Source organism: Rutilus rutilus (assembly GCF_951802725.1).
Source record: "Rutilus rutilus genome assembly, chromosome: 7".
NCBI classification, from domain to species: Eukaryota; Metazoa; Chordata; class Actinopteri; order Cypriniformes; family Leuciscidae; genus Rutilus; species Rutilus rutilus.
In genome coordinates, this window is record NC_140221.1 from 34,981,445 (window position 1) to 35,001,568 (window position 20,124).

At 38.6% G+C, this 20,124-nt stretch overlaps 1 protein-coding gene across 1 annotated transcript; it reads left to right on the plus strand.

Annotated features, from left to right (window-relative positions):
• Positions 1-652: 652 nt before the first annotated feature.
• On the plus strand, positions 653-19,565 carry gbgt1l9 (globoside alpha-1,3-N-acetylgalactosaminyltransferase 1, like 9). The gene is made up of 7 exons (XM_084414778.1): positions 653-738; positions 4,588-4,617; positions 4,775-4,810; positions 4,990-5,034; positions 10,181-10,213; positions 17,892-18,026; positions 18,175-19,565. The coding sequence occupies exons 1-7, from the start codon at positions 674-676 to the stop codon at positions 18,863-18,865; spliced, it is 1,035 nt and encodes a 344-aa protein (XP_084270904.1). The 5' UTR covers positions 653-673; the 3' UTR covers positions 18,866-19,565.
• Positions 19,566-20,124: the final 559 nt, after the last annotated feature.

Below are 20,124 nucleotides of genomic sequence, written 5' to 3' on the forward strand. Positions count from 1 at the left end.
ATGTTGCCTAGGCAAGTTATATTTTATGACTAAATCATCAAAGGAAACTAGAGATTCTTCCTCAGACAGATCATATTTGCTAATAAACGGTGTGAATTCATCAGGGTGTTGCTTCTCATATAATACCTGGTTTTAAATTTCACATGCAACTGGTTTGGATCTTTGTTCTTTTTTTCCTGTCAGGCATGTTTTTTTCTATCTATGAGGCTATTTCTTGACTCCTTTGAGTTGGCTTCTGAGGTTGGTTTCACCTTAACTCAGTTCTACAAAAAATATTTCATTTTCAAGAGAATTCACACCTTTTTATTTTGTTTACTACATCCAGTGAGTTAAAATCCAATAATATAATAATAATGAATATTCATGAGTTTCACAGTATATATATGCTCAAATAGTAAAATAGAGTTTTAATAGTCCTGTCCCTGTGAAGACTTTGGGGCTTATTAAAATGTTATCATCGACTAATGGCTTTGAGATTGTCAGAGAGTGTTTGCTTTGAGCATACCTGTGCTCCTATCCAGGGCCCCACCATGGTGTCTTTTTGACTCTGAAATCACCATGGCAACACACTCCCCCTTCCTTGTTCTAAATCTCTCTTGGTTTATTCCTCACGCTAAACCTCCAGTTTAGTCTATAACTTCATGTCATTGTGGACACAAGTAATCCAGGAATAATGCCACACCATAAGAATCTTGTTTTCATGACTCTTGTAGTCTTTGGAATTATACTACTGAGTGGGTATGTATTTACTTTTTATCACTATTTGTTGGTTTGACTTTCTAATTGGTTTGTGAATTGATGTGATAATACCTCAGTCAGTATTAATGCAAACTCTTAATTAAGTGTCTAGAAGCACTTGAGTAATTTTTCAGAAGTTGAGAAATACTCTATGCACAATATTAAATTGCATTTCTTTGAATCTGTTGCAGACTGAAATATTCAAGGGTAGTCTGATATATTCCCAGACATTTTCGTCAATGTCACATTACAGGTTCTTACTCCATTCCTTCTGCAACAAAATCAGATTGTCTGCTTTGTGATGGCTTATCATAGAGTAAAAATGGGATATGAAGTGTTTAACTTCAGTATCCGTAAGAAGAAAATCTAGCTATTCAGGGTAAGACTAGCATGTCTAATCTGAACGAAATGTCTTATCTGCAAGTATTAAAAGAAATCCTTTTTGGGGCTATTATGCTTTACATGTAACTCATCAAATTACATAAAAACACCCTTATGGAATAAGTCATATATCCTGTAGATTATGCCCACATCAGTCCAGCTACCAAACTGAAAAAAAAACATACTAGTACGGTGAAAATTTGTGTTACCAGTCATCACTGAGCATGTACACCATTACGCTGACAACTCACAAAAATCAGCTTACTGAAAAACCTGTTGGCCTGGTTTACATGCAAACCAATTAAGCCAACAACGTAGGTAAATGGCATTTGCAAGCCTTTATCAATAGGCTATTCAGGCAGTTCCTGTCACGTTGGGTGCAATAGGGAAAACATTTGCTTTTCACTCCTCCCAAAGTGCATGATTGCAGAAAAAAAAAAAAAAAAATGTTTGTATTGAATACTGATGGAGCAACAAACTTTGTGTGAAAATAAATCGTAAAAGTGGTTCATTTTGTTGAAAAATCGTATAAATGTATGAGGTGGCGAAGGGGGGCCTTTTACCCAACACACACAGTAAAAGGCTCACCAGCATTGGGCAAAAGGCACACAGTATTGATTAAAATACTTTAGATAAAATATGTTTTTAATAATGTCTAAGTTAATACTTGTTCACAACAGTCACTTTACAGTAAGGTATGTACTTTAAAAAAAATATATATATATATATATTAATATACTTTTCTTTTCTCTTTTTTTGTAAAGATTATGAAAGCATTGATGGAGATCCCATAATAATTGAATATAGATTCACAGTAGTAACAAAAAATATGTTTGTATTTTAATATCAGATTTTTAAATATGATTATTTCATTATAAATAGGCTATGGGTATTATCTCTAAGGTGGACACCCAACTTAATATATGTTATTACAACTAATGGAAAAGTCAGCCAGAACGTGCATGTAAACGCATTGTGCAAGCTCTGATTGTACTTGAGAGACCTTCTGAATGTTCTGATCTGTGACCAAGTTTTGACAACTCTAATAATGAGTGGGTTTTCTTTTACCTGTCAGGGATTTTTTTTTTGTTGTTGGTCTAACAATATTGTTTTATTAGTGTATAGCTGTCGTGACACAGGCTGTTAGTCCAAAAGACAGCAAACGACAGGGAAGTAATTTGTCCTTTAGCGTTACAAAAGCAACAAAGATGAATGGAATAGTTTAGAAAACAAACATATTTGACACACACAAATGGAAATGTTTAGGTTTGCTGTAGGGTGTGAGCCTCTTAACTTGCTTAGCTAGTTCAACCTGTACAGACAGTTCTTTGTCAGTTTTATTCCAAATGACACACAAGGGTCGATACTCACAAGCTACTTATTTGGTGTAAAATATCTTTTAATTTGTGTAAAAAAAAAGTTCTATTAAATTTTAGGCCAACCAGTTTGCTCCAATTTTTTAAGTAGATTCAACTTGCCTGGGCTAACAGTGTAAACTGAAGCCTAATTGTGCTCATATTTGCTTAATAAATAAATATATTAATGGCCAGTATGTGTCATGTAGATCTTTGGGCCTCAACTCTCTGGGTCTTTCCAAATAGCCACGGTCTTGGCCACTTGAGAGCGCGTGTGCTCGACAGGAAGTAAGTGTGCAAGACTGTCCTGAAAAATCTTGTGTGTTCTCTCTAATTGCTAGTTCAGGTTTTGACTGAAGGCTACAGTTTGTACAGAAGGCCAAATAAAGTGCTGCTTTTGCTTTCACATAGAAACACACAGCGTCTCAAGACATGGTGGCGACGACACTACTTTGATAACTGAAGCCACGCCTTCTTTCTTTGCGTATGCATTTGGGTGGCATTATGCAAACATTTCCACTTAGTGAAGTAGGTCGGTGAGGGAAAATTCGATTGAGGAAATTTAGCTAGGTCTGGATCTAAATCTTTTTGCGGGAGACTTTAAGCTTTGTAACTTTGCAGATCTTATACATTCACAGACAGCTACTTAGCACACTAAAGAAAAAGGAAAATATGAAAATGGATCATGAAACCCTAAAACACATTTTTTGAGATGTTAACAGAAATGATTGCACATCATTGAAAACAACGACAGCATTAATTATATTTATTATTAAGGGAAAATTGGTTATTTTTTTAGTTTTTCTGAGCTATTTCGTTCTTCTGGTTTAAAAAGCAAAGAACTTTGAACCAACTTCACGAAAGTGAGGTACATGCGTTATTCGGAGTGGTGATTGGCTGCCACTGCTGGACAGTAGCCTACAAATTTACAGTAGTTTCTCAGCATTTCTCATAAGAATTAACTCTTGACCCAATCACTGGGCTGTGATACACATGAGGTCGCATTAAAGCGGATAATTCAAACGTTACAAAAGACCATTTCAGCGCTGTTCCTTCACCTCTGCCTGCATGCGTTTGGACACTAAAATACTAAAACACCTGAAAAAGCATACCTGTACGTGAATGTTTCCTCAGCACAGTAGCACAAAAGTGTTGCTTCATTTTCTTCACGATGCTGTGAGAAGTATGAATGGAAAATATTCCTGTAACAGGGTCATTAACAAATAAAGGTGTTTTTTTTTTTTTTTTTTTATCTTTTCAAAACTGATGTAATGCAATTTTTGAGCCATGAACAATGTGTTCAAGTGTGAGCAAGTTTCAGATGTTAAATTACGTTTTAATAAAGTTAATCATTTTTAATAAAGTTTTTTGACTTGTTTTTATGTCAGGCGGTACAACCAAATAGTTAGTTGTACCACCTGACATAGAAAGTGAACCAACTCTTGAAATAAGCCATTTTTACCAGTATTTGAGAGAGATCTACAAACCTTTTCACTCTTTCTCAAGGATCAGTTGGGGTCCTCTGGATGATGCATTATCATGTTTACTGTTCTTACCTTGTCAATTCATAATAAAAGAGCAATGTTTGCAGTTGTGCCACCCTGACATTTGAGAATATACTAATTGCTGGACAACAGTTTTTCAATTATCTTAACAGCTTTAAAACTAGGCTACTGATATTTATCAAATTTGTTTATATGAAAGGTTTCAAACCTAAAATGATGGCATAGTATTTAGTTGGTCATATTTTATTATCAAGACAACATTTAAATAGTTTTCTTATTCTGTTCGGACAGTTGCACCGCCTGACAATTTGGGGGTTAAAGATCACAAAACATAAAATAATATGTATTATTTAAATGCAGTAAAGATTAATTTAAACTGGTTTTATAGAATAAAGTTATATATGTCATGAATTTATCAAACTATTTTAAAAGGAAATAATGCACTTGGACACAAAAATATGCACGTCATGTAGTTGACCCAACAATAGTATGTAATGTAACAACATGCTCTAAACATGTACCAGCACCATGTATGCGCACATATTTAATCATGTATTCTTTAGATTAAATATATTTCTCTCCTCATGAAGTAATGTCTTTTTTCACAGATTCATTTACATAAGCACCAACCAGAAAAGGTGAGTTTAGTACAAACATATCCACTAAAAAACATAGAGCAGATGCAGATGTGCTGCACAGGACTTAGGAAGATTGCATTGCTGTATATATATATGTGTGTGTGTGTGTGTTTGTATATATAAAAATTATTATTTTTTTTTTTTTTACTGTTTTCAGTTGCACACAACCGATGATAGAACAAGTCTTAAGAAAGTAAGTAATGATGTAATGTATACATTTACATCTGATCTCTCTCTTCAACACACACACAAAACAAATAAACACATGCGCAATTTGTACTTACTTACTGTACAGTATGTATATTCTTATGTACACCAAAACACACACCATCATAATTCAAATGAGTAAGAGATTGATTCTGTTATTATCAGGTCAGAAGAGAAGCTTGAGAACTTTGGATTGCGCTCATCTCTGGGGTCTGTAAAACTTTATTTCATATGCTCTGATTATACTTGGTATACTTTGTATGACACACAATCAAAAGGAATAATTTAGGAATAAAAAAAAAAAAAAAATTCTTTGGAGTTTCTTTTTTCTTAGCAAGTTTCTAAAAAAGCAGCTGCAGCAAGGTGAAGCACCTGGCAATACCCAGAGAGCCATCTCTGAGTATATCACAGTTGCTTGTCAGTTGGAGGAGGACCGGAGCCAGGTGGCACACCACAGTGCTCCGGACCTCTCTGCTCAACCTGCTCAGAGCACAAGAAGAGGGGGTGAATCTGAAATGCTAGAGGACTTTGAGAGGAAACCACGCTTAAATTTACCATCAGCTACAGACTGCAGATGGTCCCAGCTGGATAGAGACCTGGACATCGCCCTGGACAATACCCTCAATGGAGATGTAACCAAGAAGATCAAAACCATGGTAAAAACTGTCTTTCACGCATGTCTGGACACCTTTGGCGTAAAGGAATGCAATGTTATTAGACCACCAGCCGGTCCAAGCAGGAGGCAGCGCCAGATCAAAGAATTACGGGAGCAACTGAGAACACTCAGGAAAAGATGGCAGAAGGCGAATGATGAGGAGAAACCAGTGCTAAACCAGATATGGGTGGAGGTGCGGAAAAACTTAAAGGGGGGGTGAAATGCTATTTCATGCATATTGAGTTTTTTACACTGGTAAAGAGTTGGATTCCCATGCTAAACATGGACAAAGTTTCAAAAATTAAGTTGTACGTTTGATGGAGTATTTCTGTGCCAAAAATTCTCCTTCCGGTTTGTCACAAGTTTCTGAAAGTTTTTTTCGAGTATGGGCATGTGTGACGTCAGATGGGGCGGAATTTCCTTATACGGGTCCTAAGGGCACTTCTCCCGGAAGGGCGTGCGCTGCACCCGTAGACCAGAGCGAGAGAGCGAAAGCAGTACGCCCATCAAAGCGCTGTGCTCGCTGCAGTCACAGGACTTTGTTTGGTCCCTGCATTTCGACGATGATTGTTTTATAAACAAGGCCCAGTTCGACGCCGGATTTGCAGATCATCTAATGCTTAAGGATGGAGCAGTCCCAACGATAAAGATAAACGGTCGTGCGTTGGAACCGCAGGCGGTGAGTAAAACTGCTTCAAATGTCTGTGTGTTGTTAGTTATTGGCGCGTAAGCACCGCCCACACGGCACGCCTCCAGCCGCTCGTTTTTTTCCGGAAAGACTCGGTACAGCCTATCTTTCTTTTATAAATATAATAAAACTAAAGACTTTTTGGAGATATGAAGGATGCAATACTACTCTATAGGTACTCAAGATTAACATGAGATTGACTGAAACTGAGTGTTTCACCCCCCCTTTAATTCTTCTCCGCAAAGCAGAGTCACTTCGGAAGAAAGTGTCACTCTGCATAATGACTCTGCATAATTAGCCATTCATTCAGGTGTGACACTGACTGAGCCACAATGCAAGGACAAAATATATATTTTGAAGAAGACTTATATTGACCATTTAAGATTTTGCTTACATCTATCTTGTAAATATGTTTTGCTATTTTATTAAAAAGGTTACAATTACAACAATAATTACAATTTCAGCAATATTTCTGCAAAAAAGTACTCTTTCTTTGTAAAAAAAAAAAAAAGATTATAGGCCTACATTTTATCATATGTATTCATTAGTTTGAATATAGCCAACATTGGAACATCTTAGTCTATGACTTTATTTTTGACAAAATAGTATTTTATATATATATGAGCAGAAAAGCTTATTTGATGTGACAGTATATTCTACAGTAAAAACTGTACCCAAATCTAGTCAACAAAATGTTGTCTTTCATACTTCGCCTGACTGTAACGTTGTTTTTATGAAATAGCATAGCCTATAAATGTTAATTTGCAGTTTAATACGTTGCTTATACAAATACATTTTATTTCAACATATTTCAGTCGATTTTTACTCATCTCAGTAGGCTATAGCAAAGCAGTTTATTCTTTCACACACAGACGCGCGATTCATATTTAGGCTAAACAGTCTTTACAAATATGTACCCTTCATTCATCTCACAGAAACGCGATTCATATTTAGGCTAAACAGTCTTTACAAATATGTACCCTTCATTCATCTCACAGAAACGCGATTCATATTATAGAAACGCGATTCATCTTTTTGTTTACATAGGCCTACACTAACGTTACGTTATTCCACATTAACACTTGAGAAAGGATAACTTAGCCTACCTCACTCCTCAGCGGGATCTGCTCCTCATATTGCTCCTCATATCAGCACGGAAAATTTTCTCCATAAGGTAGGCTATATTATGCCTCTTTGTTTACAGCTGATGTGGGGGCGTTTCACAGCTCTGAAATGGTTCTCAGAATTTGCGTTTGAATAGCACGCGCTCTCCGGGGCGTGGTCAAATTACTTTTGAATGGCTCGTAATGAGCTCGACTGGAGTCGCTCTCTTTTTATACAGATTACAGAAGCTGATAATATTTGTTTTTTATATAAATTACTTCATTTAAAAGCTGCGATCTCAAGCTTTATGCCCGTGGGTCTGTTTGCCTGTTTGACTGAATTTTCGCGGAGTTATAGATCATTTTCGAACGCGTTTCAAATGGGAATTTACTGACAGAGAGAAGGCAGAAATAGCATCATGTTAGTTTTTCTTTATTTGTCAAAAAGCAAAACACTTTATTTTTATTGTGAGTATACAGAAAAAAAATTGAAACTGAACAGGATCGATTGATGTATTACACGAAAATGAAAGATCAAAATTAACAGAGCATTTTGTGTTTATTTTTCATTGCTAAAAAAAAACGTGCAAAACGCGCGGGCGCATTTTTGGTCCCCAGAGGGTTAACAACCCCTTCCAGTTTACTGCTGACCTTCTAGGAAAGCCTAAGAGCGGGCAACTTAGGTGTTCCAAGGAGGATGTGGAGAAGAGCGTGGCAGCAGCACATGGTGACCCCTGCAGAGACACCCCACTGGGGGAATGCCCATTCCAGCTGCCAAGGCCTATGCCACACTTTCCATTCAGCATGGCAGACTTCACCATGGATGAAGTGAGGTCAGTTGTTGAAAAAGCTAGAACAGGATCCACTCCAGGACCATCAGGCATAACGTACAAGATCTATAAAAACTGCCCACTGCTACTGAAGAAGTTAGCCAAGCTCTTGCGGACGCTCTGGAAAAAAAGGCAGGATCCTAAGCTCTGGACACTCGCTGAGGGCTGCTTTGTACCTAAAGGACAGAACTCTACAGGACTCGAGGAGTTCAGAGAGATTGGATGTCCCTATTGGATGTTGAGGGTAAAATATTCTGGTCCATTGTTGCTAAAAGGCTTACTCAACAATGAGTACATCGACCCCAGTGTTCAAAAAGGAGGAGTTCAAGGATATTCTGGATGCCTGGAACATACATCAGCGATCAGCCAGATCATAAAAGAAGCAAAGAGTAATAAAAACACACTCGCTGTCGTCTGGCTAGATCTTGCCAAAGCCTACCCAAGTGTACCTCATCAGCTGATACAAAGGGCTTTGGAACACTACCAAGTACCAACAGAGGCGGTTAAGCTGGTGATGTCACACATGGATTCACTGAAAATGAGGTTCACAGTGGGAAACTTTACCACCAAATGGCAAAGGCTGGAGAAGGGCATCATGGCAGGATGCACCATTTCAGTGGTCCTTTCGTGGCTGCCATGAATCTTCTTCTGAAAGCAGGAGAGATGCAGTGTAGAGGTCTTAAAGCAGACGACGGCACAAGACATCCTGCCTGCCGGGCTTTCATGGATGATGTGACTGTGAAGACCCCAGCAATTCAAGGAACACAGTGGATCCTAAGTGCACTGGAAAAGATGGCGACATGGGCACGGATGCAATTTAAACCGGAGAAATCCAGGAGCCAAAGTATCCACAAAGGAAAGTTGATGAGAAACACCTTCAGCATCCAAGGCTCAGAGATCCCAATAATCCAAGACCAAGGGATCCGATGTCTTGGAAAAAACTATGACTACTCCCTGAAGGACATCGGCAATCTTAAGGCAATTGACACCAGCCAGTTGCTTGGGAGGTTCAAGGTATGGTGCTTTCAGTATGGCATAATACCCAGACTGCAATGGCCCTTCCTGCTTTATGACTTTCCTATGACACAAGTGGAAGCAATGGAGAGGATGTGCAGTAAGTTTGTGCGGAAATGGATGGGTGTTCCCCCTTCCTTCAGCTCAGTGAACCTGTACAGCAAGACCTCCAAGCTCCGCTTGCCTGTTTCATCAGTAGCTGAAGAATACAAGGCCACCAAGGCAAGAGCAGTCAGCACGCTGCCCCTGTCAAAGGATGGAAAAATGGGTGGATCTGCAGAGGGTCAATGCCAACAACAACCTGGCACCACTGTCTCCAAAATTCTTCAACTTCCAGTGTGAAGGCAACCAAACTCCCACGGTAAAGGCAATTGCCAAGCACCCGCCATCCATTCTACAGCGTGCTTTTGACTGGGAGATGCAAGTGGACCTGGGAAGTCGGCTTGTCTTCCCACAAGACATTGCAGTGACCTCACTCCGTCCGGATCTGGTCCTGATTTCCAGGAGCATCAAGACCATCTTAGTATCTGAACTTATGGTGCCATGGGAGGACAGGCTAGCTATCTCACATCAAATCAAGAAGGCTAAGTACCAGGACTTGATTGATGAGGCTCTTACCAAAGGATGGCACGCAACCATGTTTCCCATCGAAGTCGGGCCATGTTTCCCCTCTGCAGGCAAAGGCCTTGCTGCCCCACTCAGGTGAAGCGTACAGGTTAAGGGGCGAAACGCTAGTAAACCCGAGACACCTGCTGACGATGCAGAGGGGTCCTCAACAATGTGGATGCTCCGCCCACCTTCTCACCGTGGAATACCATCACAAAGACACCATATCCAAGTAGCTCTTGCAATTCCTGCTTGTAGCAAAGCATCTTTGATGTTTATCTCACATTGGAGTAAATAAAAAGTCAAATCTTGTTCAAGTATAAAGACTCATCCAATGAGCTGATAAATGTGAATTTGATCTGTAGTTACTGACTACTGCTCAGCTCAGAAACATTCTTGGTTCATGGCTGTTTTTATGGTTCTGATCAGATGACCACATGAAATGTCATTTGTGTTACAGGTTTCTGTACAACCAACCCAACACCTTGGTAGGGTGAGTATTATATTTTTAGTATTAACTTGTTTTTGCCCATTTCCACCCATTAATGGAATGATAACAATGTATGGCAAGCCATTTTAACATTAAATCCTTAAAACCTACTAGTATCTATTTTCATGCTACTAGTACTTATTGTTTAGATACTAGTATCTATTCCATTAAGTCAAGTCACCTTTATTTATATAGCGCTTTTTACAATACAGATTGCATCAAAGCAGCTTCACAGTGATAACATGAAAATAATATAACAAAGTTTGTTAGAAGAAAATTGCGTCATCGTCCATCCTAAGTAAGCCATATCAATAATATTGTTGAATATTAAATGTCCCCAACTAAGCAAGCCAAAAGCCAAGGCAACAGTGGCAAGGAACCAAAACTCCATCAGGTGACAGAATGGAGAAAAAAACCTTGGGAGAACCCAGGCTCAGTCGGGGCCAGTTCTCCTCTGGCCAACGAGTGAACAGTGTATGATTATGATCCAGGCAGCATTGCAGGTCAGAAGTCTGATTGGTCGTGTCGATGAGGCCTTCACAGAGCTGATGAGGCTGGCACTTCAGGGATGTGTCATGGATTGGTCCAGGTGTACTTCAGTAAACAGGGAGGGACTGGTTGACACCTCAGGACTGCACTGTCATCGTGTCCAGGCGCAGGTCCTTCATCGGATCTGGATACGGCCTGGATCCGCCGGACTGCGGTAAACCTTGGATAAACAAAGAGACTAATATTAGCGTAGACGCCATCCTTCTTATGATGTAACAAGTACATCTGGATTAATGGGGAGTGTTCCCGGTTCCGGCTGACCTAAACTATGCAGCCTAACATTGAATTATAGAAGTCTATAATGTGTTATGTGTATGCTAGATCAAAGAGATGTGTTTTTAGTCTAGATTTGAACTGACAGAGTGTGTCTGCTTCCCGGACAATGTTAGGAAGATTGTTCCAAAGTTTTGGTGCTAAATAGGAAAAGGATCTACCGCCAGTAGTCGATTTTGATATTCTAGGTATTATCAACTGGCCGGAATTTTGAGAACGCAATAGACGTGAAGGACTATAATGTGTTAAGAGCTCACTCAAGTACTGGGGAGCTAAACCATTTAGTGCTTTGTAAGTGATCAGCAATATTTAAAAATGTATATGATGTTTAATAGGGAGCCAATGCAGTGTTGACAGAACAGGGCTAATATGGTCATACTTCCTGGTTCTGGTAAGAACTCTAGCGGCTGCATTTTGGACCAGCTGTAGTTTGTTTATTAAGCATGAAGTGCAATCACCCATAATAGCATTACAATAATCTAGCCTTGATGTCATGAACGCATGAACTAATTGTTCTGCATTTTTCATTGAGAGCATATGATGTAATTTAGATATATTTTCAAGATGAAAAAATGCGGTTTTACAGATGCTAGACACTTGACTTTCAAATGAAAGATTGGTATCAAAGAGCACACCCAGGTTCCTAATTGATGACAAAGACTTGACAGAGCAGCCATCAAGTGTTAGACAGTATTCTAGATTATTACGTGAGGAAGTTTTTTGTCCAATTATTAGAATCTCTGTTTTTTCAGAATTAAGTTGAAGGAAGTTGCTAGTCATCCAGTTTTTTATATCAGCTATGCATTCCGTTAATTTTGTGGATCGGTAAGTTTCGTCAGGGTGTGAAGAAATATAGAGCTGCGTATCATAACAGTGAAAACTAATGCCATGCTTCCTAATGATATCTCCCAAGGGTAGCATGTACAGAGTGAACAACAACGCTCCTAGTACTGAGCCTTTTGGTACACCATACTGAACTTTTGATCGATAAGACATCTCTTCATTTACTACTACAAACTGATAACGGTCAGATAAGTATGATTTAAACCATGCTAATGCAATTCCACAAATGCCAACATCATTTTCGAGTCTAAATCCTGATTGAAAATCCTCGCAGATATAATTTCTTTCTAAAAAGGAACATAGTTGTGAAGATACTGCCTTTTCTAGTATCTTTGACAGAAAAGGTAGATTCGAATCATAGCCAGCTTAAATGTTTTTGGTACGTATCCTAATGACAAAGATGAATATCTATTCTATTAAGTACTAGTAATTAATCATTAGCTACTAGTGCTTATTTTTTAGGTACTAGTGCCTATTCGTTAGATACTAGTGTTTATTCTTTAGGTACCTTTTTAAAGATACTAGTACTTATTCATTAGATACTAGTTCTTATTTATTAGATACTAGTACTTATTCCAATAGTCACTAGTATTTAATTATACCTAACTTATTAAGAAAAAATAGAACTAGTGCTTATTTTTTAGTTACTAGTAACCTTAATATATACTAGTACTATTTAAATAATCAGTGTGCAAATAATATGTTGAATATTAATGAACCAACAACATATCAATGAGAGATGACACAGCGGACTGAATTGCAGAAGGCCGTTTTTTATAATAACAATATAATAATAATCCTACCTTTTTAATGGTATTAGAGTAAACTAAATATAATGAATAGTCATATGTAATATAGTGCATATATACGCTTATTTTGACATGACTCTCATTCTCAGACACAGATTAATATTCCAAATTTTTGATTGTAAGGTATTATGAATGCTCTCTAAAAATCCCAATCTCAGGGTATTGTGGTTGTTTGGCTGGTGGTATGAACTGGTTTTTGGATCTACTTAACTGTTGTTTGGATTTTATTATTGGCAGTTAAGTTTTTATTATAGCCTACTGTACATTCAAAACAATGAATGTCATATTGAACATATATCTTTCTTTGTGTTCATGCTAACCAATTAGCTAGATAAACCAACAAAGCCATTAATTTACAAAAAATCAATCTTCTATATAGCCTTAGTTTAGCCTGCATTACCATATGAACTCTGATTGGATGGTTGAGAGTATGCTCATGTTTATGTAATGATCTTGTAAAAGAAGATATTTCTTAATATGCTCTTACTAGTTCCTTATGAGGTTGAAGATATCTGCAAATTAATAGGTACTGGTAGATATTCTGTTTTGATATCAGCTAATCATTTTTGACTAATTATTCCAATATTGACTAGTATCTTTTTAAATATTACTAATAAGTATTCATTAGATGCTAGTACTTAATTATTGTATCCAATTACTTTTCATTCAATACTAGTACCTATTTAATAGATACTAGTAGTTATTCGTTAGGTACTAGTACTTATTTATTAGACACTAGTATCTTTTTTAATTGTAACTAACATTTCTAATCTTAGTCACAACTGTTTTTTTTTTTACTCATCTTATGTTATGACTAGTCAGAACGACCACTGTAGAGTTCAATTAAAAATCTTACTAGTAAAATAATAAATCTTACTAGTAACATTTGGAATAAATTCTAGTATCTAATAAATAGGTACTAGTATCTATTGAATAAGTACTAGTAGCTAATTAATAAGTACTAGTATCTATTTAATAGGAACTAGTATCTATGTATCTAATGAATAAGTACTCGTATCTATTAATAGGAACTAGTATCTATGTATCTAATGAATAAGTACTAGTATCTATTTAATAGGAACTAGTATCTATGTATCTAATGAATAACTAGTACCAATTTAATAGGCACTAGAATCTAATTAATAAGTACTAGTGTCATTTTTAATAGGTATTAGTATCTAATGAATGAGTACCAGTCTCTAAAAAATATAAGAACTAGTATCTAATGAATAACTACTAGTATCTTTTAAAAAAGGTACTAGTATCTAAAGGATAGGCACTAGTACCTAAAGAATAAGCACTAGTACTTAATGAAATAGATACTTGTATCTAAAAAATAAGTACTAGTAGCATGAAAATAGATATTAGTAGGTTAAGGATTAAGGGCTCTATCTTACACCCAGCGCAATTAACTTTGTACACCGACGCATGTATCATTCCTATTTTGCACCCGACGCACAGCGGACTTTTCCCTCCACAGACGCACGTCGGTAAATTAGGGAATGAACTTGTGCTCCCGGGGGCGGTTCAGCGAAAAGAGGAGGCGTGTTCCGGCACAAATGTTCCCTGATGCTATTTTGCAGTTTCAGAAAACAATTCAGATGCTGAATTAAGGTGCTATTTCACATTATTCAGATGCTATTTTAAGGGCGCATGCTTGGCCATAATGTAGCGTGTGCACACTGGCCCTCATTTATCAAAAGTGCGTACACCAAATTTCCAGCGTACACCTAGCCTGGTAATACCAAACTCTGCTACTTCGCTTTGCTTTGTAGACAGAGTCTGGCATGGCACAATTGAAAAGTGTTTTCTTTCTCGCGGGGGGCGCTTGTCTGAAGTTTAAAACCATTGGTTACCCGTAAGCCAATCACATGACGTTTGGTTATGGCGTGTGTTATGCGCATGCTCAGCCGCATCTTACTTCCACTGTTAACACATGTATGATGCGAAAACAAAACCATCGAGCGAAATACCGGAGTAAGCATGGCTGTGAACGACTTTTGCAGATTATTTGTGAAGTAAATCTATGCATCCACGGTACAATCAGCGTCTACGTCACGGCTCTCAGCCCGCCCTCTGTTCGTTGATTGGCCCGGCCGTCCGAAAGCCGGTGGAAAACTGAAAGATAAGCTGCTATCTCAGACTGACTACAGAAGCGAAATGAAATTGAGCGGAAGTAGGACTTCCTACTTCCGCTCAATTTCATTTCGCTTCTGTAGTCAGTCTGACGTAGTCAGGCTAGCGTACACCCAAAACCACGGTGACTTTGAGATTTATCAATATGGACGTTGGCGTACGGCACGCTCAAATCCTACGCCAGCTCAGGAGGTGGTGTACGCACGTTCTGAGTGCGGGAATGCGCAGAAAAACAATTCCTAACACCACAAAACGCACTGACAAACTAAAAGATATGATATATTATGACCCACTGTAAAAAAACAACAACATAGTAATTATAAACTTCAGTGTTTATTTTTGTGCAACATGGACTTCAATGTTTAATTTGTGTGACTTTACCAAAGCATTTGAATTCACCTTTGGCTAAGCCCCGACCCCCTTAGTTACTGTTGCTACGTCCGACAACTTCATCTGGGCAACACGGTGGCGGTAACGTTAGTCACCTTCAAAACTACCACAACAGCGTGTCTGTAACATTAACGTTAGGTGTTTGTATCTTGAATAACAAAGTTAGCTAACATCCAGCCGCTAGTCAAAACATACAATCCTGACTTACGTGATAACTAAACTATCGCTAAGCTTGCTTGCTAGCACCTTGATTCTTCATTAATTAGGGTAGAGAACCGAAATCATAACCTAAAACAGCATAAAACTGTCTAACTAGTATAACTTCACAGTAAGGTTAAAAGCAAAATTTACCACAAAAGTGTACTTGTTGATCCTTGAGGGGTTTAGCTGACTGTGAGGACGTCCACACAGTTTAATCCAAAGACGGCACTTGTCAGGATTTGACTTCGGTTTTGGGAAGGGAAAAAAACGGACACCCCCCTCCAACCTCTCTGGGAAACGCGTATCTGTGTTACAAATGCCCCAGGCACAACGTTTAACCATATTTTTGATAAAACTACGACGGTAATAGCCTGCCGAGACCAAAAATATGAGACGCCTGTGTTAAAGTCAATGGAGTGCTGTGAAAAAGTGTCGGACCTCTGTGGAAGCTCATTCTTGGCTGAGCTGTGATTGGTCAATCTACATTCTAGGGTGTGGCTTAGCCAAAGGCGAATTGTAGGCATATGTATTCCTTAAAGGAGCCGTATGTAAGATTGTGGCCAAAACTGGTACTGCAATCACTTTCAAATTACTGTAGAGCGGTGTATCCCCTCCCCCTCCCTTCTGACTCGAGGTTGCCAGATAGGCTGCAGGATCCAGCACGAACGTTTGTAGCTGCAGCTGTGGTAACTAGAGCTGAGCTGGCAACCCGGATGCCGAAACACTACTGACTTCGTGATTGGTAGATAGGTGGAGGGTGGCACTTCAGGCCAAAACACAACATGACAACATCAACATCAGTTGAGGGCTGCAACTTCACTTTTTAAATGACAATATCCTGGCCGGACTACTGTTGTTAGTGATATAAGTATTTGAAATGAACATGATTTCTTAATGTCTAGTGACATATCAGGGCCATTTTATGATTAATTGAAATACATTTCTTACATACAGCTCCTTTAAGTTGCGAGCCTGTGCGCTTTACCTGACGTTTCAAGCCTTGTTTATACTTTCGCCTGGCTCCGCAGCGCGAGTCTCCGCAGACTGCGCGCGCACCTCCCCAAACGGACGTGGCGTTTATACTCGACGCGCTCGCCGTTGTACTATTCTTTGAAACGATGGTTAGGCCAGGGTTAGGCCCGGCAGGTGTGTAATAATATATATAATAATAAAATAATAAAAATGACATTCTTCTTCTTTTAAATAATAATAATAATAATACAAATAATAATAATAATAACGACATTCTTCTTCTAAATAACAATAAGCGTCATTAATAATAAAAATCTAGAAATCAATTTTGTTTCTTTCCACTTCCCTGGTTTCGCTTTCTCTTTCTCAAAGAAGTTTCTCTTCTTTGCCGTCTTCTGTGTGTCCATGGCGTAAAATGAGGGCGTGGGGGGAGCGGAGACTTGAATATATAGGGGCGTGTTATTCTAATGACGCTCGTTTTCAGCCGCGGCATTTATCAAGCGCAGGTATTGCGTACACCTGGATTTCAAAGGTACGCACAGCTTCATAAATCAGGCGGTGAGAAGAGTGTAAGCATAATCTTACGCCAACATATACGCCCGTTTCTACGCAAGAATGATAAATGAGGGCCAATGTGCTTACACTTTGCTTCTCTCATCTACACAGACGCAGCAGTTCCTATTTTTGCAAACCATACATACTTACAAGGAAAAATATTACCACACGAGGGAAATCATTGTGGTGTCCATGAAGATGTGAAAAAATATGCATAAATCTAGCTTACACGTTTATCCAAATTATTCTGGCTAATTGTAGTATTGACGGATCAAACCTGTTTGACCAATAGTTGCAAGACATTCCGCCATTATAATAGCAATCTGCCGTGGAACAAATGCGCCTGCTTTTAAAGGGAATGTGAGATGACGCCCTGATTGGTTTATTGCATGTTACGCCCAAACCACACCAATGAGTAATGTACCTACTTCAGACCAACCCGTCTTAGATTTGCACCGGGCACAAGAGTCATTTATCCCGCCGATATAATAGCAACAGCACCTGAGATCCGCCCACAAAGTTACTTGCGTTTCGCGTTTGATACTTGCATTACAGATCGTTACAATAGGGCCCTTAATGTTAAGACGGCTTGCCATATTGGTACTAGTATCTATTGAATAAGTACTAGTTGCTAATTAATAAGTACTAGTATCTATTTAAGAGGAACTAGTATCTATTTAATATGTACTAGTATCTAATGAATAAGTACTTGTAGCTAATGAATAAGTACTAGTAACTATTTAATAGCTACTAGTATCTAATGACTAAGTACTAGTATATATTGAACAAGTACTAGTACCTAATGAATGACTACTAATATCTAATAAATACGTACTAGTCACATTTGGAATACATACTAGTCAGAACTGAATAGTTGACATCTGAATGACAGATTAAATGTTAAAACGGCTTGCCATAAACAGTGCTGTGTATGTTTTGTGTTTTTAATACAGTCGGACAGATGTTGTCTCTGTGACACCATGGTTAGCCCCAATCATTTGGGAAGGAACCTTTGACCCAACACTGATTGATTATATCTACAAACAACATAATCTCACTATAGCGACCACTGTCTTCGCCTTGGGAAAGTGAGCTCCTCATGATTCCTCTCATGTTTCAATATATCTCATTCCTATCCACTCCTCTGTATTTCTTTCTTTGTTTTTGAAAATAGAAATGAGTAAAGGATAAAGTGATAAGCTAACCATGATATATCTCGCTGTGTCTTTTTGTTAGATACACACGTTTCCTCAAAGATTTTCTGGAGTCAGCGGAGGAGCATTACTTTGTTGGATTTCGAGTACATTACTATTTGTTTACAGATCAACCAGGAGAAGTTCCTGAAGTAAAGATGGGTGAAAATCATCATTTGACAGTTCGGAGTGTTCCGAGTATGGACAGATGGCAGGACATAAGTATGGGCAGGATGGAAATACTAGAAAAACTAATAAAGAACGAACTGGCCAGTGAAGCTGACTATATTTTCTGCCTGGACGTGGATACAAAGTTCTATGGCCGCTGGGGGGTGGAGTCTTTGGGGCGTCTGGTCGGTGTGATACATCCTTGGTTCTTTGATTATCCAAGAGATCAATTCACATATGAGCGTAGACCAGAGTCTCAAGCATTCATTCCAGCTGGGGAAGGTGATTATTATTACACTGCTGCTGCATTTGGTGGCTCATTGGCTGATGTACATCATCTCACCAAAACCTGCTGGGAACAGCTGAACATTGATGCTGCAAACTCCATTGAGGCGATATGGCACGATGAGTCTCACTTGAACAAGTATTTCCTTCATACCAAACCCAGTAAACTTCTCTCTCCTGAATATCTGTGGCGGGACATCAATGCTGGTGTGGGCCAAGTGAAAATAATTCGCTTCTCTCATGTAGCTAAAAACTATGCAGAAGTTCGCCCAAACGAGTAGCAGCTGATGCCAGCTTTCAGCTGACATGCTGTGTTCTCAAAGTCCTACCGTAAGACATTGAGAATCTCAAGTCTTTCCACAAGCAATAGTGACATGAGGGAAGTTGACATCTGCCACCAAAATCACAGACATGCACAGACAATTATGAGCATAATGTTGGTATGAAGCCCCAGGAACAAAATCTGCCTAAATCTTTTTGAACTGATATAAATTGTAACTATTGTTACTGTAATTCTCACCCCTGTGCCCTTGGTGGTGGGTGCGCTCTTGCTTACTTTCAAGTTAATGGTCAATGAATGTCTTTTTTTGTTACGTAACATTGTTTACAAGCCATTTTATTGAGGTCTTTCTGCGGTTTTCAACATATTTTCTGATGTTCATTCATGTTTATTTCGTTCTGTAAGGCAGTAAAGTGGAAGGGATGATCACTTTCACTCGCACTTCACTTCGCTTGAACTGCTACAGTGATCTCTCACGCCACATTAAAGAGTGCTTGTTGGGGACTGTAGGGTTAAATATAGGTAGGTGAATGGTCATCCACTACGGGGCTCCGGTAAGAAGCGTGACAGGAGACAGGGAACTGTTAAACTCTTTATAGATTTGAATGTTGGCATCATCCAGCTGTACTGAGTTTTCTATTATGTGTATAAGGTATTGAATGTGGTCTTTCTGGAATAAACAGAATAAAAAGATACATCAGTGTATGTCTAATAACTTTGAGTTACACAAACATAAACAGCAACTCACTACTGACACGTCATTTATATATAAACCAACGTCACATAGAATTGACAGCTGCGGCCATATACATGTGAATCACTGTATACAACTCTAATTTCTGTCAGGACCACTATCGTCAAATACGATTGACAATTAGCATACAGTTTGGATTGGCGGTATGGTTCAGCTCTGGGCGAGAACTCCCTGCGCATCCATGCAGCCTAGCATGGATAAGAGCAGGGAGAGCAGCAATAACCCCCCTTGGGGTAAACAGAACCAAACCAACATGAATGTATGCAAATATATTTATTTCAAGATTTTAAAGTACAACATAATTCGAGAATTTATTCTGATTAAAGGGAATCAGAATGCCAAATCCTGACTGGGAAAGAGGAGGAGCTGGGGATGGAGGAGGGTAATTAGCTCAGAAGAAACGCAATAGCTGCTGATAATACTGAAGGAGCTTATATATGTATACGGTGATAGGCGTCTTATTTCTATAGGTAGATGTGGATCAGCTGAGAGTCAGCTGATGCAAG